Source organism: Sinohyriopsis cumingii, chromosome 18 (assembly GCF_028554795.1).
Source record: "Sinohyriopsis cumingii isolate HCF-2022 chromosome 18, ASM2855479v2, whole genome shotgun sequence".
Classification (NCBI taxonomy): domain Eukaryota; kingdom Metazoa; phylum Mollusca; class Bivalvia; order Unionida; family Unionidae; genus Sinohyriopsis; species Sinohyriopsis cumingii.
In genome coordinates this window covers 48,883,907-48,909,464 of record NC_142978.1, presented here as the reverse complement: position 1 = coordinate 48,909,464, position 25,558 = coordinate 48,883,907, and the positions used below count along the sequence as shown (strand labels likewise).

The window sequence follows — 25,558 nt, the reverse complement described above, 5'->3', positions numbered from 1 at the left end:
TGTTGTTTAGTGAATGCCAAGAAAACATTACATTCAGTGGTGAGTGGACAATAGAATTAAAGAATGCATGTAATATAGAATATTATACAAGAAGGCAATTGGTAAATTAAGACTTGTGACTTGTCCTACAGATAAAATGAGAAATGTTGTCTTTTTTTCAAGCAACACACATAAACTTTGCTTCTTGGACATATTATTGCAACTGTTGAAATTTCTTGCAGAAGTGAGTTGATATATTATCAAATTTTGCTTTTATTTTCAGTGACATTTGCATTTCTTTACCAAGAAGTGGAACTAATTTTGTTTTGTTTTCTTGAAAACAAGATCAGAATGCACATAAAATTTGTTTCATATCTCATCAAGACTATACCAGACTTGTCATTCCGAACAAGAGAGAAAATTATGTCAGAAAAAAAACGTCAGAAAAAAAACAACCTAGGTATAGAAATTTAAAGTTCTAAAACTTGATTTCACCTTTTTTAGGTGTCTTTTTGTTTGGCTAATTGCACTATTTAGTTCTCCCAGTTTATTTTGTTAATAGATAAGGAAGAAAGAATGTGTACATATTTTAATACAAGATTTTCATATCAATCAGAAACTTATTAAAACTTCAGTTTATAAGACATTTTTGTTACAGACTTCTGACACTATTTATCCAGTTTTTCACAATTGTTTTGCTTAAGTTTATCTTTACTTGAAAAGATTTCAAAGCCTTCTCAGAATTTAAAATATGAAACAAAGCAATGGCACAAAAGTAATGTATGGTGAGGCCTGTCCATAAAGAACACTGCAAGCACCATACAATTTTTGACCATTATGGATATGTCCTTTGTGGACAGGTTACTGTACATGTGAAATCTTTAAAAATACTTGTGATAATGGCCATTATAATGTGGTGGCCTTAATACACAGATGTCAGTGAAGCAAGCTTTACTGTATAATTTTATGAAAATATCTTTGCATTAGGTGATAAAATATAAATAAGGATAAAAAATAACACAAAATGTATAACTGGCTTCAAATCAGTTTTATTGCTGCACATTGAATTTATGTCATGCTTACACTGCAGTCTATTTAGATTAATGAATTATTAAAGTACTTCTGATAAATTTGTAAACAAAATTTATTTTTTACCAGTGGCAACACTTATTTATGAGAACCAAGGGTTGTTCACCATTGTCATGGTGAGACATAGGTATCACTTTTCAGCAGCGAGAGGTGATTGCAGTGTCAACAGTGTTAAATGTAATTATTTTACAAGTGGGATATGGGGATGGGGTCGGTGAATGGATGCAATATACATCAGTGCATAGATGTTCGCTAGACATGGTTACTAAAAGTTTTTGTTGTCGTGGTTATGGTTGTTAAAACTGTTCTTCAAGGAATAAAACATAACCTCTGCGTGGTTGAAACCCACAATAGCCAGATCTAGGGCTACCAGCCTTATGACTACATCATAACCAGTTTTGAAGGCAAGCAAGGAATCTTGTTGTGTCCACAGTGTCATACATAGGGTCTGCATTTTATACTTGTCAGCAAGCCCATCTTGACAGTTGCATGATGTGGAGATCACTTTGGTCAATATTTATATGTTTGTGCAACAAATATGTACATCAGTCCACACCCTAGAATAGCCTCAGTGTTGAAGTTTTTTAATTTTATTTTATTGCCATTTTATCCTACCATCTTCAGATTTGGAATATAGGTCAAAGGCAGGTTGAAACATGCAGGTCATGTCCAGCTTCTTACTGTGTGCATATATCACATGCTTCACCCACTTCCTGGCTTCATTTTGTCATAATATATGTATATATGTAATCAAGTTGCATTTATATACCATTATTTTGACCATGGTATAATTCATGTAAATTATGTGAGTATTACCATATCTACTCCCACACAAAGTGAATCCAACTGCAAACAACATGGACCCTGATCTGCCATCGCATAATGCACAAACAGATCGAGGTCGCTATCATTTGTTCTTCTGATTACTTCAAACTGCATAGACCGTGATCTGCTGATGCATTATGCACTGGGTTTGTGGACTTTGCACTCAACCTAAATGTAAGTATATGTGGTATTTGCTGTGCACTGGTTAAATTGGATTGTTTCTAAATTCAGCTGCTTTTTCTTTAAAAAAAAAGAAAGCCAGTTTTGTGAGAGTGATCCAGTGACATATTTTATTCAGGTGAAAATATTTAAAACAAATTGAGTCCAACTGCAAAAAACACATGCCCTGATCAGCCATTGCGTAAAACACCAGCAGATCAGGGTTCATGTTGTTTGTTCTACTGTTTACTCCAAAGTGCAGAAACTCATATCTGCCAGCACATTATACAGTGGCAGATCTGGGTCAGTGCAGCATGCAGTTTGACTTGACTTAAAATTGTATAATATACATGTTGTATAGTATTCCACTGTCACCATTCACTAAGTCTAAAACTTAAATTTTATTTTAAAAAATGTCTCTTCTCCGCACTCAATACTAATCATATGAAACCAGTCTATCAATCTGCAAAAAATACTTTTGGTTTAGGGTAGATTTTATGCACATTAGATATGCAATTTTAAAGTTTAGTCACCTGAACTTGACATAGAATTAGTACTAAAACACCTGTCTCTCATCTTCTGATCATTCTTATACAGTATATCACTATAGGCATAGTTATCATATGTACTCACTTATAAGTCAAGTCAGACTGCAAACAACATAGAATCTGATCTGTTATTGCATTATGTGCTGACAGATCAGGGTCAGTGTTGTTTGTTCTACGGATTGCTTTTAACAAACTGCACAAACCCAGATCTGCTGGCACACTGTGTGCTGGCAGATCTGGATCTATGCAGTTTGCAGTTGGACTCAACTTATAAGGAAGTATATATCGTAGTATTACAGTAAAAACTTGTATTTTCTGATGATAAGCCTATTCCCAAGTTTTATCAAATTTACACAGTTGTGTCTTGTGACATAAAGAGTAGTGGGTTCAATTCCCACAATCAGAGTATCCCCAATTGACTACACTGAAGTATCCTTGGTACTTTGCTTACCTTGGTATGATAATAGCCTTCAAGTGTCATAACACACCAAAAAGTAAACCAACAAAACATGTTTTCTGTAAATAACCTTCTCCATTAATGTGTCTCATATTTCAGTCCATTTCAGACCACAGGCTTATCATTAAAGAAATACTGTATTGTTATCTGAAGATTTAAATAATTTTTTTCTCATTTGTATTTATTTGTTATATACTGTACTTTCCCATGAAACATGAAATTTTACCATGGACTCGAATGGAATCCATTAATTGTACATTTGCAGATTATTTTAAAATATCAGCTAATATCACCAGTGTGCATGATTAATTCAGTTACCGTATATACTCACATCTAGACTTGGAATGCAAAATAGATAAAAAGACCCACTGATCTGCCATCACATATAATGTGCCAGCAGAACAGAGTCCATCTTGTTTATTCTTTTACTGATTACTCACGCAAACAGCAGAGACCCAGATCTTGGGCATGTTTTGCAATGGTAGATCTGAGGCTGTACAGTTTACAGTTGTATTCAATGTAAAAGTGAGTACATACAGTAATCCTCTATTATGAATGACAGTTCACAATTTGCTTTAATTTCATTACATTAATAAAATAATAATTGCTTCATATCTTTTTTCAAACGTTTTTAATTGTAAAAATATCAAGGAAGGAAATATTTTATTCATACAGATATGCAGCTACATGCATTTGTTTCAATTCCAATTTTGATTTCTTTTATAGTGACATGGGTAATGTATCAACAAATTAGAACTACCCTTTCCAAACCTTTGCAATTATCTTATTTATCAAGTAGATTAGTGGTATAATAATAATAATCCAGATTTAGCACACAAGAATATATCTATATTAATATCCAGAATAATTTATACTATTGATGAGATTCGTGTGATTTTAGATACTTTCTCAGTAGTATGAAAGAATAAACAATGATTGGATTGCTGATATGTAGAACTTCTACTTGAAATGCTTTAGGTCCAATGTTACCACTTATACAATACATTCTTTTCTTGAAAAAATTTAAAGCATGAAATCAGGAAGTTACAAAAATAAACTAAGAATCAGAATTTTTATAAAATCAACATGTGCAAATGAAGTTTGAATGCAGTAGTTATAGCCAGTATTTTTTCATTTGGTCTCTCAAGCAAATAATTCTTCAAAATTTGAATAAGCAAATATTATGGAAAATAACAGAACCTGATGACGTAAACCTGTTACAAGCCTGTAAAGCACCTGCTGTGATGTCAATTTTCTAGCTTGTTTTGCACTATCCTCAGGCTTGTTTAATCCTCTAATGCAAAGATATTCTTGTTTGCTGTATTCAACATGATACCCAAACAAACCTTAATAAGCACACACCCCATCTCTCTGCGGTCAAAACTTTTATGAAATTTGTCAATTACTAATGCTACCTGTCTTGATTCCAGAACACCTTGGAGGAGGGAAGCTACTAAATCTTGCCTAGAACAGTATTTTAAGAACTTGCTGCTGGTAAATAATTAGAACTATACTTTTTAAGGTCTGTCAGTATGAGAATGAACTTTACATCTGCTTTATTCAGCACAATCATATTGGAAGAAAGAATGCACCTCCTCTGTGGAGAGTCCCAATGTATAAAGAGAGCTCACTCTTCTAGCATGTACATACGCATGATGGGGATATTATTTATGACTTCACCAGTGTGTGCTTATTATGACGGGTTTTAATTTAATAGATTTTATCTGAATAATATTATTTTTTAACTTAATCTGGGTATTGTGTCAAATACAATATTTAATATTTTCATTGCACTCATCATGGTCTCAAGATACTCGTTAGATTAGTTGCCTCAGTCAAAAAAGTTTAATTATTATCTACTAAACAACATTTAGAATTCTAACATATTTCAAGTGCTTTCATAAAGAAAAGAGAACTCGTGAAAGAAATGTTTAAGTGAACCTAAATGGACCTGAGATTTAGGACAACATAGATATTACAGCCATGCATAATTTTGAAATACTGACTTTAAACCAGATCATTCCAGATAAAATAAATATTTTTAAAAATTTCATATTCTTTACACTTTTTTGTTGTTACACAAAACTATTTTTGATCCTTGCCTTAAATGTTGAAGAAAATGAAGTGGTATCAATGTTTGGTAATCATCTGTCTGTCATACATTAAACTTGATTCGGTTTACCATTAAGGTCAGTTTCTCAGTCATTGACTGCAGAATAAGACAACTTTGTTGATGCATCTTTTATAGTACAAGTATAAACATATGTCACTGTGACTTCTATTTCACATCTCAGTAACTTTGGTTTAGTTTTATTGTAAGATCATTTATGGGTCATTGTAGACTAGAGTCACACAACTTTGTGACCTTATCCTCTTGGGTACAAAACCATTCCGCAAGAAGTAGGTCACCATTGCTGGACACTTATCTCCCATGAACATTTTTGTGTTAGTATTCTTTTATGATTCACTGGTTTTATCTCAAACTAATTATTTATCAAAATAAATAATTTTTCTTTCAGAGAATGGGTGGATAGAATTTCATCCAAAATTATTTTAATGAACTCTACCGTATTTAAAAATTCTTAATTGACAACAATCTGATGTACTACCATAAAATATCTAAAACGTATTTAATGGGCTTTTCTGGTAAAGTCCTATGGTGCAGTATTATTAGATAGATCCTCAAATAAGTATTGAAAGATGAGAATAATAGTCATTTGCTGCTGTTCATATTTTTTCTTCTTAATTTAGGCCTAAAAATCACATATTTTATTCTAAAGTATTGTGATGTGCTGTTAGACAAACCATATGGTGTGAGGACCTGATGTTGGAGAGAGCCTAGAGCAGCCATTTGACTCTTGGCTTTTTGGTTAGTCCAATAGATAAGCTTTTACAATTCTTTTGATCTACCAGACATCCAGCCAATACATGGATTTCAAGATCCCTAATAACCCAAATCCCCATCAGGCTTGGTGGTATTTTGATAAATGAAAGCATCAACACAAAATTTCAAATGCATGAAATCAGTACCCTCAGTAAGTACAAGAATTTTTTGAATGATATAATATGTTAATTTTTTGGTAAAAATCGAGCTCAAATTGTATGATAGAAAAATATTTGGGAATGTCTGATAGAAAAATATTGGCCCGATCTACACAGTATCTTGAGACTGATGCGATCTGTTTTTTCATTTGTAACTAATCTTTTTCTGCTATTCACTTGCACCTATGTTATTTTCCTCACTGATTTGTAATATCACTAATTACTTTCTTTTTATCTGCCAGGTGCAGGAAGTATAACCTGAAACAAATGTACAGTTTTAACTTATATTTGCTTTATTATTTCTATGATATACAGATCCCAGTGTTTTTTATTAGATGGGGGCTAATTTTGCATAGTCCCAGTGAGGACTGGCTTTAGGTATTTGCCCTTGTGTCATATTGAACAAAATGTACACCCAGTTTTGTGTCAATACTCAACAGCCAGAGTTTTGTGATATTATTTTTACCTGAATCTTGGAGAAAATCTAACATGGTAAATACGTTCACAATTAAGTGCATTGCTTTTATATTAACATTTATACTTGCTTGTGATTGGCTCCAACAGCAGATTGCACCAACCCAGCTCTACCATTTGTTAGGACTAATCAGTAGAACAAACAAACATCAAAGACACTTATTTGGTAGTGCAGTTGTTTGCAGTTAGACCCAATGCATAGGCTGGTATCTTTCTACTGTTTCAAGTCATTAGCAGTTAAATTTACTTGCTTTGAAAGCACATATTCATAATAATGAAGATAATGCAAAGATATTGCGCGTAGAGATGGTCTTCAATATTTTAAGAGTATACCCTATATTTCTTTGCAGATAATTAGATAATATCCCCACCCCACCCCATCCCACCACTTGCATCACATTTGCAAGTCAGCCAGCACCCACCCCACACCACCACCCTCATCTCTACTACAAGGTTGTTACCGTTTTTTATTTTGGGGAAATGCTGTAATAAATGAATGGTCCATTTTTTATTTTGGGGAAATTCTGTCCGAAACAAATGGTCCATTCTTTATTATGGGAAAATTCTGTAATAAATGAATGGTCCATTTTTTATTTTGGGGAAATGCTGTAATAAATGAATGGTCCATTTTTTATTTTGGGGAATAGATGTAATAAATGAATGGTCCATTTTGCAGCACTTTACAACTTTACCCATACAAATTAAGAATACATTACATTAAAAATGTTCTATGTCACTTTGTAAATGTTTAAAAAGAATTTTATGCCTTTTATCAGAGAGGTAAATCATGGGGTATGAAACTGATTAGGAGGGAGCCTGTCTACAAACCAATGAAAAATGTGAACCTTCATCAAAATAACACAGACACTATTGTTTAGAAGCAGGTATATGTTACAGAGTTTGATTGTTTTGTGTGCTGTTCATGGATTTTTTAAAAAATCATTTTTGTCTGGAAAGGGTTTGCACATAATTCTTAACTTTAACAATTAGAAAATTAAAGTATTTAAAATAATATCTAGTTATTTAACTTAGATTTGACAACAGGCTCTAATCAACATGTGCATGTTCACAAATTGAACATGATTTGGTTGCAAGAAATGTCATAGGCCTCAGTCTTTTCAATTAACTTGACATATATATTCACATGTACATTGGGTCCAACTACAGACAACCTAGACCTTGATCTGCCATTACATAATGTGCCAGCTGATCAGGGTCCATGGTACTTGATCTGCTGATTACTCCTAACAAACTTCATAGACCCTGATCTGCTGGCACATTATGTTCTTGTAGATCTGGGTCTATGCAGTTTGCAGTTAGATCTGACATGTGAGTGTATACAATAGCTAATCTATTTTATAATGGAACTATGTGCATATATTAAACTGTAACTACAAAATTGTTGTCTTTTGGTTTGATGGTGTTTGACATTGAATAATTCTGTGAGGTATTTTATTGTATTTCTTGGTGAAAAACTAACCTTTTCAAGGTAAACCTCAGTCCCCCATATTAATTACCTCAAAATTATTCCTTATAATGATTTATGCAATATTAGAAATTTTGACTTAATCAACTGCTTGTGAGATATTTACGTTTAAATGAGAATGTCAAAATATTTCCCCATGGCCACGTAGCAGTATGTCCTTACCACCTCAACATCATGAAAAATAGAATAACATGAACTAGCGATTTTGTTATCAGTTAAACGTCAAATGAAAATTGAGCATATCAAATCCTTTAATTCTTTTGCAAGAAAGAGGGAGGTTACTTAAGAATGTTCACAACTGCTGAAGACATGTACTTGTATTTGTGCAGTACATTTTTTATATATCCCAGATCAGATAAACATACTGTATATACAATGAGGAAGTGTCATATGCTGCCACTATTTTAAAAAACAGTGTATGTTCAGATTAAGTTGAATGTGGGTCACTTCATAAGCATGTCTTGGTAAATGCTTGTTCTTGTCACAAGGCTGTCCATCTAAAACTGATGCCTACATGTTAAAGTTCCATTATTGGCAAAGGTGTTTCTAGCTTCATGTTTCTTATATTTACATTGATATTTTTCCAAAAACTAAACCATACGTCCAAGTCATCATGGAGAGAAAAATATATAGCTAGTTGTGAGCGGTCACTGACAAATTCAGTGAAGGAGAATGATAAAGGAGTAACAGCTACAAGTGAATTTCATTATTTTCGATTACCCATGATTTGGAACAGTGCAAATGAAGTGGCAAGAGAAAAGTTGAAAATAAATAAGGAAAGAGAAGGATTACAGATGGGGCAAGTGGGTACTCACTTTCAGCACCATTAAAATAATATAAAAGGAACTCGAGATTTTATTATCAGCTGAAAGACAACCAAAACTAAATTTACAGAATCCCATTCCATTGAGAAAGAGACCTGTCAGCAGAATTGCTAAAAGCAGATTACTACAGCAACAGATGAGTTCAGGGCAGGGTCAGACTGGTAGTTAAGTCCCCACTAACCCCAGAATTTGCTGACAATTTCAGATCTTAGTCTCTTCCACCTGCCCTTTCACTCCTGACCTGGGACAGAGAGGGGAGAAAGATATTCATCTTGAAATCATGACACGTTTTCTACCCTAATATTGATTTAAGCAATAAATTGAATTTCACTTACATAGACAATTGTCAGTCATCAAAGTTATGATGTTAATTGCTGGACTACAGCTGTTAAAATCTACTCCATATCAGATGGCTTCATGTAATATAAATGTACAGTCATGCCTGAAATATCTAATAAATTAAGATTCTTGTTTTGTAGTATATGGCACTCAGATCTTTTTTTTAAAGAAGCACTATTTGTATCAATGCTGTATCAAAAACAGTGTTAGAAAAGGTACAGGGTCTTTACAGATGCATTGATAGCCAGAATTGCAGGATAAATAATCTGAGAGCCAGTACATGTTTGTGGGCACTGTTGGTACAGAAATCTAAACCTGTCATTATTATATGTTGCCTGGATTTTTTTAGTAATGAAATTTGCAGTGATTCAGTGAATGCATTTTGAGTTTGGGTTTTAGATTTGCAGTGGTCTAAGTGTGTATTTTGAGAATTATTTTTTTAGCATTGACAACTCTAGATTTATCATCGAGATATATATATATGGCTTAGTTTCCAAATTCCTACTACTAAACTGTTTTGAGATCATTGTCATCCTGTTAATCTGCCTTTAATCCTTGTCTTATTTAAATCAAAGCTTTTCCATGCGGAGTATATCAGTAAACTGCACACATTTTTCTTGCTTTGTAAATTTCACTCTTATTTATGATCTTGTTGGCTTTTGGTATGATAGTCTTACAATTAAATAACATGCACATCATTAAAGTATATTTCAAAGCAGCCATATCTTGAATGAGGGAATATCTGTACGAGGGGAAAAGCTGGTAATTTGTTTATGCCTTTCTGAAATAACACGCTTTTTTTTTTTTTTTTTTTGCTGATGCCAATCCATCTGTCCCAAATTTAGTACAGTAATATGAAATCTATTCATCTTGGGGGCCCTGAAATTACACACACTTTACCACCCTTTAAACCATTTCTCAGTTTTTATACAATTTTTACATTTTGAACTTGCTACAGAGTTTAAGCAAAATTCAGTTATATATATATATATATAAGACCATTCTTATACACATGTACACACACACACACACACACATACACACACAACCTCAACACATCACAACTATTCTACTGCATCCAAGGCAGCAGTATGGAGTAGGTTTCACAGCACCTGCCCTCTGGTGGCCATCTTTAGAATATTATCTCTACTCCTCTCCTGAACGGATGGTCATGTTGACATGAGGTTTTTGCCAAAAACCTTCCAATGATGTTGACTTGGCCCAAAATGAAACTGGTTCCAATCACATATCCACCACTTGAGATAAATGAAACTTTTGTTGAAAGAAAGAACTGGTCTTTTCTTCATTTCCTGGAGATACTTTTTGCCCAGTAGACGGATCTGGTTATTTGTATATGCCTGCCATAGGGTTGAGGTAGATTTGAGGTCCATCTGTTTATCTGCTACCTGTTTTGTTTCTGTACATAGTTCAAGATCATTATCATCAACCATTACCAAACTTGTAAGTAGCTTGCATTGAGAGAAAGGAAGAAATCTATCTGTTTTCAGCTCAGTAGGTCAAAGGTCAAGGGCACACAGGCTGAAAGAAGGAAAGTTGTTGCCTCATGATGACTTGCATTCCAGATCAGTAAATAGCATGCATTTGTGATGGGAAAGACATACTTTGATTTTAGGGTCAACATATTAAAGGTCAAGGTCACAGTGATTCAGAATAAAATGGTTTCTGCACCTTATCTTGAGACTAGGAAGATACTTGTCCTTTTTTGGGTCAAAAAGTCCAAGGTCACAGAAACTGAAAGAGGAAAAACATTTCCACAAAACTGCTTTACTATATGCCTTGACTAAGATTTATAGTGGGCATCCATTTAAGACAGTTGATTGTATGATTAGAGATTCCGAGAAGGAAAACAATTTCCATAAAATAACTTTAGTCTCATGCCACAAACCATTACTAAACTTGGAAAACTTGCTAGCATTTGAGACAAGGAAGTATTTGCTGATTTCGGGGTCAAAGATCAGAGTCACTAGAACAAATAAGACAAAACATTTTTCTGCAGAATAACTTGACAGGGTGGATGCATAATGAGCCATTTATGGTACTCCTGCATGTACTAAGGAAACAAAATTGACACGTATGTTACTTAAAGAAGTAAAACTCAATCCTTAGTTTAATTTTTATATATTATCTCCATTTTGCATTCTGTTGGATAACATTCCTGTATATACTCATTTATAAGTTGAGTCCAACTGTAGACTGCACAGACCCAGATATACTGTCACATAATGCACTGGCAGATCTGGGTTTATGCAGTTTGTTAGGAGTAATCAGTAGATCAGTGTCTTTGTTTTATGCAGTTTGACTTACTCATATGCAGGTACATACAGTATGACTTAAACTGTCGTGTCTAAATTAAAATCTATACTTATAAGGATTTTAATTCATAGTGTTGTAGAATAATTACAAGTAAACATAGAAATAACTTGTAATATATTTTAATTAATAGTCCGTCTTATGGCTAATATTAGTGCAAAAAAAAAGAATATGTGATATAAAGAAAATATGGTTTTTCAGTGGCTTAAGTTTCTGATATGTGTGCTATTAAGCCCCTAACAAGAACACGTTACAATTTTTAACAAACAAATTATTGCCAAAATCTTCAAAGATAACAGATGTTAATGTCACTCAAATAAAAAGTGAAAATTGTTCAAATTAATCTTGATGTTTTACACAGAAATGAAACATAACTAGTTATGATTAAATTATTACAATTTGGCCAATCTGTAATTTTTAAAAAATTTAAATTTGCTATTAAGTCTTGTATACAAAAACTACCAGTAATTAAAATTGATGATTTTCTTTATGATTGATATTTTTAGCATAATTTACGGACTGCTGCAGCATCATCGTTAACTTGAAAGTTGTTTTTTTTTACTATGGACATTTTGGATATTTTTATTGGCAACTTTTGAAATTATTTCCCATTCTTAATGCATAATTTTCAGATATAATTTAATTTGTGTATTTCAGGAGACCTCCTTTACAGGAAGCAAACCTGCCACACGGAATGCCTCAGCTGTCAGTTCAAAGAGTTTTACAGGTGCTAAGACCACAGTGACACAGGTTGTCACTGTAGCACGACATAAATCAGACTCTGGGAAACCAAATTCTGTCAACGGAAATGAACTTTCACCGTGGCATGTAATGCCTCCTGAGAAAACCCTTGAACGTAAAATAACATTGACAACAGAACTATAGCTAATGCTTATCCATGTTTTACTTCTCCAGTGCAATGTGTTATCATAATTTTTGAAAGAAAATATTTAATAATTGAAAACAATCCAGTTTGGGTAAAAAGCAGGAATTATTCTTGGGTCCACAAATATTCAATATTCCAGACAATTTCTGTTGAGAATTGTGATTAGTTTTGTTTTCCATTTATTTTACATAAACGGTCATAAATCATTTTATGTGTACCTTTTATTACAAATATTTCATCATTTATACATAATGTCAGTTTTTACATATCATTTCAATTTCCATGTGTGTAGGTCCAGTTTTAAATAATTTTATGACTGATTTGTGTGTTAGTAATTTATATACGAGATCGTATATCTGTGTAACTCATTGCCTTTGATTTCAGAATGATTTTATCAGCAATACTATATTTGATTGTGAAATAATTTTATTTTAAATGTGTAATTGTGTAATGCTTGTGAAAGAAATTTAGCTGACTTTTGAATTACAGGCTGAATTTAGTCCTTTCGAGGTTGAAAGAGAAAGTCTTGCGCTGGTGTTGGTTTTAAGTAAATCTATATGGTGTCAGATACATCATGCAAGGAAAAGCTAGTCATTTGTCGAAAAAGAATTGTATTGTGTAAGCTTTCACCAGATATTGAAATATGTATCATAAAATTTTTAAAAATTGTGTTGGAGTATAAAAGGGGACTTAACTTAGTTGCATTATTTTTTTTCTGGCTGTGGTAGTGAACAGAATTCTGGATAGACACCTGATTGATCTGTAATTGGTGCTGATTATTTTGATAACCAGGCCTGGTCTCACACTTGTACAGGTATAACCGACTTATTGAAAACACTGTATTTAATGGTTTGTACTGCATTTTTGAACATATATTTAGTTAGATACAGTCTAATCTTGTCAATCCAGTGCAGATTGTTTCCATGAGAATTGCATGATTAACAGAGCTGTGACATAAATAGTCATCCCTCACTATTAAGACCCCTCATTATACAGCAGCCTCTAATGCATCCGGGTATGCTTATGAATCCCAGCAGAATTTATCAGTATTGTACTGTTGTTGTTGCTTACCATATATACCTGCTTGTAAATTGCAGCCAAATACATGCAGCATAAACCCTGATTGGCCATCACATAATGAGTCGGCATATCATGGTCTATGATTTATTGATTGCTCCAAACAAAACTTCATAGCCGCAGATCATTGGGCATATTATGCAATCACAGATCTTGGTCTGTGCAGTTTGCCTTGACTTACAAGCTGGTATATGTATTTTTTTAATACCTGGATTATAAGAACCAGGTGTCCTGTGGTTTTATATACAGACAAATCCAGTTTTTGTGGTTGTAGTTATAATTTGACCCATGCCTTACAAGCATGCTTACATCCTACCAATACCTCAGTACAGTGTGGCCTATCTTGGGATGCTTAGCACAGTGAAATATCCCATGAACCTCATCATAGTGAGAAATCACTTTCAATGAGATTCTGACTGACCTTTAATGTCATTTTTTTATTTATTGCAGTTTTTTTTATTATTAATCCTTTATGTCACTATATAAATGTGATGCGCAGAAAAACAAAGTCAGATCAACAAAATAGACTGTAAAAATGAGATACAGGTAGAGTAGTCTCCCTGCTTTTTGATGTACCTGTATTTAAATTCTTTTTAAGTAGTGTATGTGCATGTGTGTATGTATTTAGCACAAGCACCCATCTGTGAACAGTGTAGAGCAAAGTCTGCTTTCACATTATCTGTGGATCAGGGTAATCATGATTGTTCTGCGTCAGATTTACAAGTGAACAGTATAGATTCAGACCAATTTTTCATTACAGTATAAACTTATGTTCAGGTCCTGTTCTTCTTTCAAAATGTTAAATCATGCAGAATGAGGATAAGCATATAAACCAGTCATACTAAATTCTTAGACTTACATGCCAGTCATACTAAATTCTTAGGCTTACATGCCAGTCATACTAAATTCTTAGACTTACATGCCAGTCATACTAAATTCTTATAATTATAGTGTGGCGTACTAAATTCTTATATGCCTATCATGACACATTTTTAGCCTAATATGCCAAACATCATAAATTCTTAGACCTATATGTCAGTCATACTAAATTCTTAGACTTGTATGCCAGTCATGACAAAGTTTAGCCTAATATGCCAATCATCATAAATTCTTAGACCTATATGTCAGTGATACTAAAATCTTAGATTTATAAGCCAAACATACACAAATTATTTATAAAAAAAAGCATACAATTTTTTAAAAATCTTAAACTAATAAGGAAACAAAAAAATCTTATAAGTTGAAATAAAACATAAAAAAAGTAATAAACTTATAAGGAAATATAAACGAAATCTTAGATTTAAAATGCAGACATTTGACGTGTATGCCAAACAAACTAGAATCTTAGACTTCTTTGCCAAACATAAATCTTAGACTTAAAAAGGAAACATGCTTAAATTTTAGACTTGTATGCAAGACACATAAACAAATCTAACCAAAACATGGTTATTTTGTGCCCCAAAGAAATTAAGTTTATTAGAGAACTGAATGCACATGCCATTGTCAAATCAAGGTCAAGGGAAAATAATTTGACTTAAGGCCATTTTATGTAATAATTGGCTGGAACATCTTTATAAATAATACAAGTAAGCTTCCTATTTTCATTCTGAAATTCATCCAGACTTGTGACAGGGTCATAGAAAAAATTGCTACTGCTAGATATTTAAACAAGGTGGTTGATGAATATATTGATCACACAAACATATATGGGATGTGATGACAATCTGGACCTGTGTTACTGACACATTTCTGTGTTTTATAAATATTGTATATGAATGGCTTAGATATTTAAATGGTCATCAAGACCTCTTGTATACAAATTAAAAAACAATATATGGCATTATTTACTCAAGTATTCTTTGCCCAAGCTATGAATGTTTTCAGAAAATGAATTTATGATTGGACGACAGTCCAGGTGTATGAACTCTTTGAATGGATTTTGGACAAAAGTATTGAATTGCAATGAAAAATCAGATTGCTTCAGTGTATTTCCAGTTAATAAGTAATACTTGGCTATTTGATTTTTATGTTAATAATCTAAATCACTAATTTCATTTCTTAGTGATAATTAAAAGCTGCTTAAGTTAAAAATGTAATACAATTATTGTTATATACCTAAATCTATCTACAATTAACAAACATGATTCACATTATGTGAATCATTGGTTTTATTACAGTTACTGAGAAAAATGTTTTCAAAGCACTTCTGTTCCTTTTGCCTAAGGTCTGTACTTTTATTCAAGAAAAATAGAACTAATTGATTCAAGATTTTAGAACAATGCAAATTGTCAGTATTTTAATCATGTGACAAGCACTGGAATTATTAGAAGTAAATTTTTTATGTTATATTTCATATTTCTGGATTACCCAGATCTAAAACATTCCCTTTAGTGTCATTATTCAACAGAAACCTTTGTTAATAACATAACATTGTCAAATAATTAAGATAATTCGGCTTCATTTTGTATCATCATTAACAAAATTTCCAACAGATCACAAATTTAGATAATCAGTAGTCATATTAAAAGACTGCTGTATAATTACCTCCCTTTCTGTGGCCTAAAACTAATTTGCACTGAATCCATGATTTTTAGTAAACGTGTAAGAAAGGAAAGTTTTGTAAGCATCAGAATACTAAAATTGTTAAGTAATTGATAAGGGCAACTAATGTTAAACTTGCTAAAGGGTTTAGGTTATAATAAAGATCACACTTAGTGTTTTATGAATTTTCCTGTCTTCTAATACAAAGTTTTTCAAGAAGAAGCAATAAACTTAGACATATCTTAGAAAAGATCAAGAAAATGATATTTTCTGTCCAATTCATGTTGCAAGTGTTTGCAGCATGTGTAAAAGAACAAAGAAATTGCATCTAATGCAGTGCAGTTTTTTTTTTAAAGTTAGGTATACAAGGGGAGAGAAGATAATTGAACTAATGGGAATTAAACATCTATAGAGGTTGCAACCATCACTAAGTTTATATTATTAATTCATGGCTGAAATATAGGTTTATGCAATTGTTGTTGCAAATCATAATGATCATTGGCTGAATTCAGAGTAAATTTTTTTGGCACTTTAAGATTAAGAATAACAGTTTTATTGGTTGCCAATATCTTTTTGCCAAGATTGGGTCTTCTAGGCATCAGATATGTTCTTTATATATATATATATATATATATATATATATATATATATATATATATATATATATATATATATATATATATATATATATATATATACTTTTTAAAAACACAATAAATAGCTACATGTATTTTTCAGTCCTGTCTCTCAGTTGAGGCTGGCTGTAAAAAGAATCCATACATTTTTTTGCCAGAAAAGTACTTTTAAACAAGGATAGAAAACAGATTAAACTGAATTTACAGGTTCTTTTCCATTAAAAAAAGCAAGCTCTCTTGGCAAGTGAAACATTAAATGACATAATGGATTAAATATTGAATAGATAGGAAAGGGGGAAGAGATGCTTGATAGAAAAAAGCTAAAATGGTGGTGGCAAATGAAAGGTAAAGGAATGTCATTTGTTGAAAGGAATGTAGATTTTGCCTAAGGTTGGTGATTCCAGTCCATTTAGTTTGTACAGTGTAAAACAAGTCTATATTTTTTAATACCAGTCACATGTAACTAAAACTTACAGTAAACAAAATTGATTGTTTTTGTTAATGGGACTTTTATTGATAAAATTGATAAAACAGTCTTTAAAATTAATTTCTTTCAATTCATTCAAAAGCAGTGAAGTTCTGAATTTTCATCTTTGTATTAAAATTACCATTTTATGGCTAGTTTGTTGATTCAAGTTGTAAAATCTGTGTTCTTCTTGTGCTTGCTGTGCATTTGTGTAGGAATTAGAGAACAGATTTTTTGGACATTATATCTAGGAAGACCTTTTTAAGTCAATGTAATAAGATCACTTTGTATTGATTACAGATTATGAATTTGTGAAACTCCTTTTTCATTTACCACATTATTTCTTTGCTTAACAAGCAATACTTTTCAGTTAAATATTGTGACAGTAATGTCAAAACATTTTTACTGTGCCTTTGTATTGGAAGCGCAGCCGTCCTACATAATACTTTCATAAAAGATTTTTCGATTAAATATAAGAATGGAACATGATTTGGTGTTATATCTTTGTATTTTAATGTTTCAAGAAAATTTGCCAATATGTTCAGCGGCTGTGATATTTCATCATGTGCAGGTGTATTTTTTGTTTTATTAGACACTGACTAAAATTCATGTCTACGTGCAAAGAATAAAATTAGCAGATGGTATTGAGAGACCTAAGTCAGAGTTATTGAACTAATTGATTTAAAAAAATAAATTACAGATTTACCTCCCATGGAAAAGGAATTGAATCTTTTGGCTCCAACTTTCATAGCACTGTAGCTTGTCATATATTAAACGAATGGGTCCTCTTGCCTGTAACTTTATTTGCAGTTAATGTGAATTTACAATTTTTGTCAGGTACCAATTTTTGTGGATTTTTTTTTCAAACCACAAATTGAAAGACTCAACAATCTGTGAAATTTCTGTGCAACTAAAAGGACTCCTTCCTCAGTCGATGAATCTCAGTACATACAGGAATGTAATTTGTTTGCAAAACTACACAGATTTATATCTGCAAGGGTAAATTAATTCACAGTATCACATGATGACACCAATGTGACATTGCTTTAATCTACATTTATCCTTTAAAAACTAATGACATCATGGAAGTGTAAAATGCAAATGCATTTTGTTCAAGGTTCCCAAATATACTTCAAAACTTATAGCATTTCTCATTAATCATATATAATTTTACTAATAAGTCAAGGATATTTGGAATTGGTGCTTGTTTCAAATATAATTTTGATTAACTCTTTGATTAATTTCATTTGTGTGCTTAGCCAATCCTTGCAGTGGTTTAAAACTTATGAATAAATTTCAAGAATGGTATTTGATAAATGGAACATTTATTAATGTGTAATATTATTTTCATGATTCACAGTCTTCAAAAAAATTTGAATTTTGTAAATGAAAAAGAGATCTAATATTTATCTTTGATCTGTGTGTTGTTCATAAGATGCTAGGCAGTGATTCCAAGGGAGGATATTATGAAAGCTTGTGATGCCACAGGGAAAACTATCAGCTACAGATTCATGTTTTCAGTGATATATATTTTCAGTTCTTATATTCCTGTATATTCTTTGGAGTGGAAAGGGATTTCTTTTGTTGATTAGGTCTTTAAAAAACAAATTTCTTAGCAATTGCAAAATCCATAACAGTTGGTATGCTACAAAAAGAAAAGAATTCAGAGGAATCTTGGCAAATTGAGAACAGGCCTGAAAGTTTTAAAATGGCATGTGGATATATGTTTTAATACACGTTTTTCTTTTATCTATTGTAGTCGATTAATGGAACCGAACATTTTAACGTGTAATCATTAGTCATGTACAGCAAGACTTTTATCTAACCGTTTTCATGCTAATTATCATTTTAGTGGTGTCCAAACCATGGTATCAGGACAATTTGTCCCAGAACAATTTATCCCAGGATAATTTATCCCCTGTTACAATTTGTATACCTACAATTTGTCTTTACTACAGATTTTGACTTACAATTACATTACCTATGTAAATACCATTACTGATTGGTAGCATCATTTGATCAAAACAATTTTTAAGTAAATAGTCATAAAGTTTATTAGTAATAGATAACTTCCATGGTTATTATTATCAAACTCCAGATATTCTTTCTATCATCATGACAGAATTTGAATTCTTTTTCTATTATTATTATTATTTAAAATTTAGACATCGCAGAATTGTGTATTGCAGATCAGAGGAAAAGTTACCCAGAAAGTTTTTTATTACAACACAGCATACGTTTTTGTAACATGTTTATATTTTACATTAAGTATCACTGCACCAGTAACTCTCAAGAGGCTATACTATACTTGGACACAATCTAAAAGAGGGACACTTTTCCTGGAGAAGTATTGTCATAGGGGATGAGTTTTCCTAATGGGAAAATTGCCCTAGAAACCTGAACCACTTATACATGTCCCTCAAAATATGGAGATTTGCTGCAACTAAAACTTGTGTATCCAATTCTTCTCCAATCCAGACATTCTTGTTCACCCAGGGAGCATGGTACAGGAAGTTATATTGCATGTTGACATGCTGTTCGAATAAATCCTTTTATCCGTTCATCTTAGCGAAATATGTATCACTGCAATAATTACATAATAAAAGTTTCTTGTGTGTGATAGATCATGTGATCTTTATTTTTAGATCTGCTATAGGGCAGACAATGATTTATGTAATATATATGTAGTATATTTTGTATCCTGACAGTTTTTAAGAAGCAAGAATCGTTTTAACATATATGATTTTTACATAGTTTAAAAATTAACATTCCGTACATTTGAAGAAAGTTTTATAAATTTAAATATTAAATCTTTGTGATCCATTGAATACAAATCAGTTTAAGTTATGCAGAATGTATTCTTTCACCTTGTTTTATGAAATGGATTTAGAATTCATTTTTGATATCTATATTAAATGATTTTAAAAAAGCCAGGAAATGTTCATGGGGATGCCCTTTAGTGTGCACATTTTCTTTCTTTCCATCAGTCCATCTGTTCATGCTTCTTGCAACTATCAAAGCTTTTCCCACTTCACATAATTGGATCCTATTTGGGAGTTGAAACTGCTTATAAAATGTGGAAAGGTTTATTTTTTCTGACAGTTATGATGGAGTTATTGCCCTTTTTTTGGTGAATATTAAATCTGCACAGTAAAGTTAAGGAACCATTCCACATCTTTTAATGTAATTTGGTGTATATATTGCCTTCTAGATCTAGATGCAACTTTTATTTGCTTGACCAACCATCACAAGTTTGGACAGAGTTATAGTTCTTGATAATTAGCTTTATATCTTTACTTGGAGTGTTGCTTATAACTGGCACAGTGCAAGAAACATTTAACACACTCGGATGCAATATGGTATTAACATTGTCTCATTGATGTAGATGTGCTTTGAATGAGTTTTGTCTTATCAACTTTTAATTAGAGCTGTAGCCCCATGACAGTTAATGTTGGCATGGGATGTTGCTTGTAACCAGCATATCTCAATACCCCATTCAGAGTATGTTATGCAATTTGATATCGACATAAACCAAGTTAGCCTTTTATTGGTTTTGTATCATCAGCTCTGTTTTGGATAGAATTATAATTCTTAATAGTTTACTTCATGTGTTTGACATTGTATGTTGCTTGTAACTAGAATTGTTTGTAGAGGCATTAGACCTAGAAAAGCCTTTCATGGGTTAATCTTGTCTGCTTCAATTTTTTGGACATGGTTATCCCCCTTGTTGATCATATTCTCCTCTTCACATGGAAACTTTCAATGTTGTTTTCAGTCAGTAAAGCCAAGAATCATGCAACATAATTTGATGGAATATTCAAAAGAACATGGCGTCTTCCACCTACATGTGTGTTTTTCTACACCATTTTTAATGGAGTTAAAACCTGTGTCAGTCGTCTTCATATCTTTACATGGGATGTAGCTTGTAATCAAATTATAAAAAATTCAATAACCATTAAAGATGTTTTGAAGCAGTTTGATGTGAACATTGTTTCATAGACCGATGTGTCTTATCTATTTAAATTTTTAACAGTTATGATCCTTGTTGATCAGTCTTACATTTTTATATTTACTTGGGATATTGCTTGTATTGGTCCATCCTTAAAGGAGTTGGAATTCAAGCATTCCGTGTCAGTATTTAGAAATGTTGACCTCTAAACTACAATTGTGGCCAAAAGTTTGTTTCCCAACTCAGTTTAAGGCCCCCCACAACAACAACAAAAAAACTAGTGTGTGGGGTCATTTCCAGTGAACAACTTCTTATTTAAGTTCATTTATGATACCGTTTTACCAGAGTTTTATAATCAGTATTCCTTTTCATCATATTATGATCATTCCAGTTCAGAGTTTATGTTCAAACTTGCGAAAACATGGTTGTGAATGAATAATTTATATATTATTTATCTTTCTTTTGTCTTAAAGAGAAAAATGTTTTGTCGTAAAAATTCAGCTTTAAAAATCAAGCATATAAAAGGTCCAACCAACTTTTAAAAAGTCAGTTTTTCTCAGTTATACCCATTTGTTACCTCTGGTTGTCATATCCAAATTTATGCCAGTCATTTTGGTCAAATTAACCAATTATTTACTAGAATGTTTACATTTCAACATTTTAAAAAGAAATTGTGATAGAAAAATAAGTTTTAATAGCAGCCTTTTTTTCTGTATAAAGAAGATGTCCTCTACTTTCACTCATCATTTGTTCTGATTTTATTTAGCTTTTGATTCACGAGGTTCAGGTCATAGTTTTGCTTATTAAGAACATTTTTAATCACTTTCTGTAATAATAATTTCTATGGGAATGTGTTTCTTTTAATGTTTTATTTGAAATATTAAGAACTGTTCAATTTAAATCGATTTTTGAGAGGTGCATGCAATTTTTTGATTGGTACCACCAGTAGAAAAGAAGAAAAGCTTTTTAGACACAAACAGAAAAATAGAATATGTTCAGACCCCATCCCTGCAGAAATAAAATTGATTCTCCCATTCCCCTGGTAGATTTAAAGGAGTAGTCCAAAAGTGTACACAAGTAAATTGAAGATTCTTTGAGTAGAATAACCAACTTGGTGTGTGATCCAGGAGGAGGGGGGATATTGCTTCCACTGTCCATCTGTCTTTCCATAGGCATTTTTGTTTCAAGAGACTAACTCAAATTATTCAGTGTATTTCAGCTAAAGTTTGTACACGTCAGTCAATTTTCATAAATTTTCCACATCCATTAAAAACAGAGGTATATAACTTTTCCACATTCAGTATGTTTTTGGTGATCATGGAGCAATAGCAAATAGAATAATTAGTACATAAATCTGGACGGCTGGACTTTGGGATCCAAGCAGAAGAAGTATAAAAATCAAGATTGTTGGAGTTTAGGGCACTTTCAGCAAGTAGGGTGGCGGGGGAATATTGTTATTTATAGACATCTCTTGCTATTAACATTTCCGTATAAAAAATTATTGTGCATGTACATAATGCACCTTTGTTAAAGATCGAAAATCATTTTGACTTTGCATCAGTGAGCTTTTTTATATATACTTTAAGATGTCAGCATGTGCCTATCAGCATGTAAATTTTAATTATTGTTTTGTATGATACTGTATTTCAATTCCATATTGTTACATATTCCTTGACATGAATGAAACATATCATACCTATTTTTTCCTAACTGATGTATTTCCTATTGCCATCATTTCATGGGATAATATAAAGCTACATTTTCATCTTATGTAGGAAATAAAGTTTCAGTTTTAATGAAATTTAATACATGTCATTTGTGACCTCTGTCTCTGATAATAGGATGATTTAGAGCTTTTTACCGGCCATTGTGAGACAGCCATCTTGTTACTAGATTCAGACCCCAAATCTTCTGCAATGGGAATAAAATTGTAGTAAAACTTGCCCGTATTTCCATTTTTTTTTTTAAATTTGGAGGTGTCTGATTTCTGGTTAATGTCCAAGGTCAAATACATAACCATATTATGGGGTGAAGGGTCAGTGGTCACAGATTAGTAGTGTGTAAAATTGTATTTCTTAGACGTATTAACTAAAAATTTGACTTTTATTTTTATTGCAATATTCTCCGTCAGTGTTGAAAGTGTGATGTGTTTCTTTGCATGGGATTTAAGATTGTCATGTAATACTAATATTTTTACGATCAGACTACCTGCATATATGTATTTTGTATTGTTAATATAAAGTCCACCGAGACTACTTGCGGCCTTAACTTGGGTCTCAGAAATAATAATATTGGCCAGAAATGTTCGGTATAAAATATATTTCATGTTACAGATGAGATTTCTTCGGTCAATGCCCCACTTTCAAGAGCCGTCATAAAGAGACAGTAATGTATGCTTTATGTTTTGAAACAAACATTGCACACTGTGCAGTGACTAATATTGATGTTAGTTTGTAGAAAATAATTTCACATTGAAAAGATTTGATGCATTCTACCTGTATATTGGATATGATGCAGAAGCAAGGAAGCAGAATGGAAACTTTAAATCTGATTATATTAAAATATAAATGATGCCAGATTCTAATTATCAGTTTTGTTTTTTGATATTTTATTTCTTCATTACTTTCATGATATTCATAGAGGGATGCATTTCAGTAATTCATGTTCTTTCAATCTCTAATGAATGCTATCCAAAAGTACCTTGAATATTTACAGACATGTGATGTGCATACAAACACATCAAAAAGGAGCACAGCCCCATTACAGCCCCTTTGTCATTAAACAAGATGGTTTCTATGTGATACAGCCATCCTTATTACTCTAATCCTATAAAGTTTACTGCCCTTGGTGGTTGGTGGAGAGGAAGGGCACTGTAGATTGTGGGGTCAAGGTCACTGCCATTCAGAGTGTGATGTTGGATTATGCATGATTATGTTTACAACATTCCATTTTAATCAAACTTCATGGACAGATACATTTATGTAGAGACAGTTCCCTATCAATTATCTTGTCAGCAGGTACCAGAAAAAGTTTCCAGAGCAACCAACAAGACTTCTGTATTCATAAAAATTCATACTATCATATATATCTGCATAGTCCAAATGCAAACAGCACAGACCCAGATATGCATGCACATTTATGCAATGGCTGTTCAGAGTCTGTGTTGTTTGCAGTTGGTTGTCACTAATAAGTGAGTGCATGTAGTGGTTAAATAAATGGTTCCAAAAAAGGCAAAAATATTTTTAAACATTTGGTTACTTTGATCTACACTCTGACCTTGTCTGTCCCTCAGTAAGATACAAGGTCATATTTATTATTTTTAAAAAGTCATCTCCAGAAGATATTACATGTATAGTAACAATGCTAATAATCACATATTACATAAAGTCTATGATATATTTATATTAATTATCTTGGGGTTTATTAGCTGAAGGTATTCTTGTATTTTGCTTTTAGTACTTCATATTTTTTAAATGTTTTATTTTATTCTTCTGCAATAGTTTCTTCTCAAGTGGGCCTAATAAATTCATCCTTTCTATTAAGATTTTTGTTATAGTTATTCTAAGAGGTAAATAAAATGAATTTATTTTTTATGCAAGTGAAAATGTAAAAAAAATTACTTTAAAATAAAAATTTGCAAACCTTACTGTATGATCTGTGTATACCAAATGCTCAAAAAGTATATAAAGGCCTGGCATTGAGTTTGAGATATAACTTACCCTTTCAGACATCAGAAATTACCTTTCAAATGTAACATCATTTGTGATTGGTCAGAACCAATTCTGAACTTTAATCTCTCATAAAAGAGGAAGAATGATCATAAGAGTCCCTGATATGGACTGGTCCTTTACTGGGTAAAGAAAAGGTTCCAGAAATTGAAGATAAGACCATTTGTGCCCCTCAGATGTAAGGCTGGCACTATTATCATTTAGGAGAACATAGCATCAGAAGGCTGTTGATGAAAATCTTATGTCTGAATGACCCTCCATTCAGTGGATGAATTTTAATGCAGTCATCATGGCAGCCATATTGGATATACAACCAGCACCATTTTCATTTATGACCATCTAGGTGCAAGTCTTGTTGAAATTACTACACTGATGAAGACATCCATTTGGGAAAGCAATAATTTCAACAAGACTTTCACAATGGTGACGTTAAATGTCAGATCGGCACTATTTAATAATTTAGGATCAACAAAAAACATTAGGCATTTTTTCAGAAGTAGTGATACCAAGATTTTCAAAATGGCCACTGTGGCAGCCATATTAGCATCAGATTGGAAATATTTTCATTTAGGACTAACAAGGCACCATAAGTAGTCTTCTGGTGAAAACAACACCCTGTCAAAATGACATTCCATTCAGAAGTAGATGACAACAAAATTTTCAAGACTGCCATTCTGGTAGTCGTATTGATCTTCACATATACACCATTTTCATTTAAGATCA

General features: G+C 32.2%; 1 protein-coding gene across 4 annotated transcripts in view; it reads left to right on the top strand.

Annotated features, from left to right (window-relative positions):
* LOC149776590 (uncharacterized) overlaps positions 1-23,685 on the top strand; it is a 130,782-nt gene extending 107,097 nt beyond the window's left edge. For 3 of the 4 annotated variants that reach the window (XM_089941062.1, XM_089941064.1, XM_089941061.1), the window contains one exon: positions 12,211-23,685. In XM_089941062.1, the coding sequence (XP_089797188.1) occupies positions 12,211-12,438 (228 nt within the window). In that variant the 3' untranslated portion in view covers positions 12,439-23,685. Of the gene's footprint in view, positions 1-4,487; positions 4,552-12,210 lie in introns of all 4 variants that reach the window. The other variant, XM_089941063.1, reaches the window with a different exon arrangement.
* Positions 23,686-25,558: the final 1,873 nt, after the last annotated feature.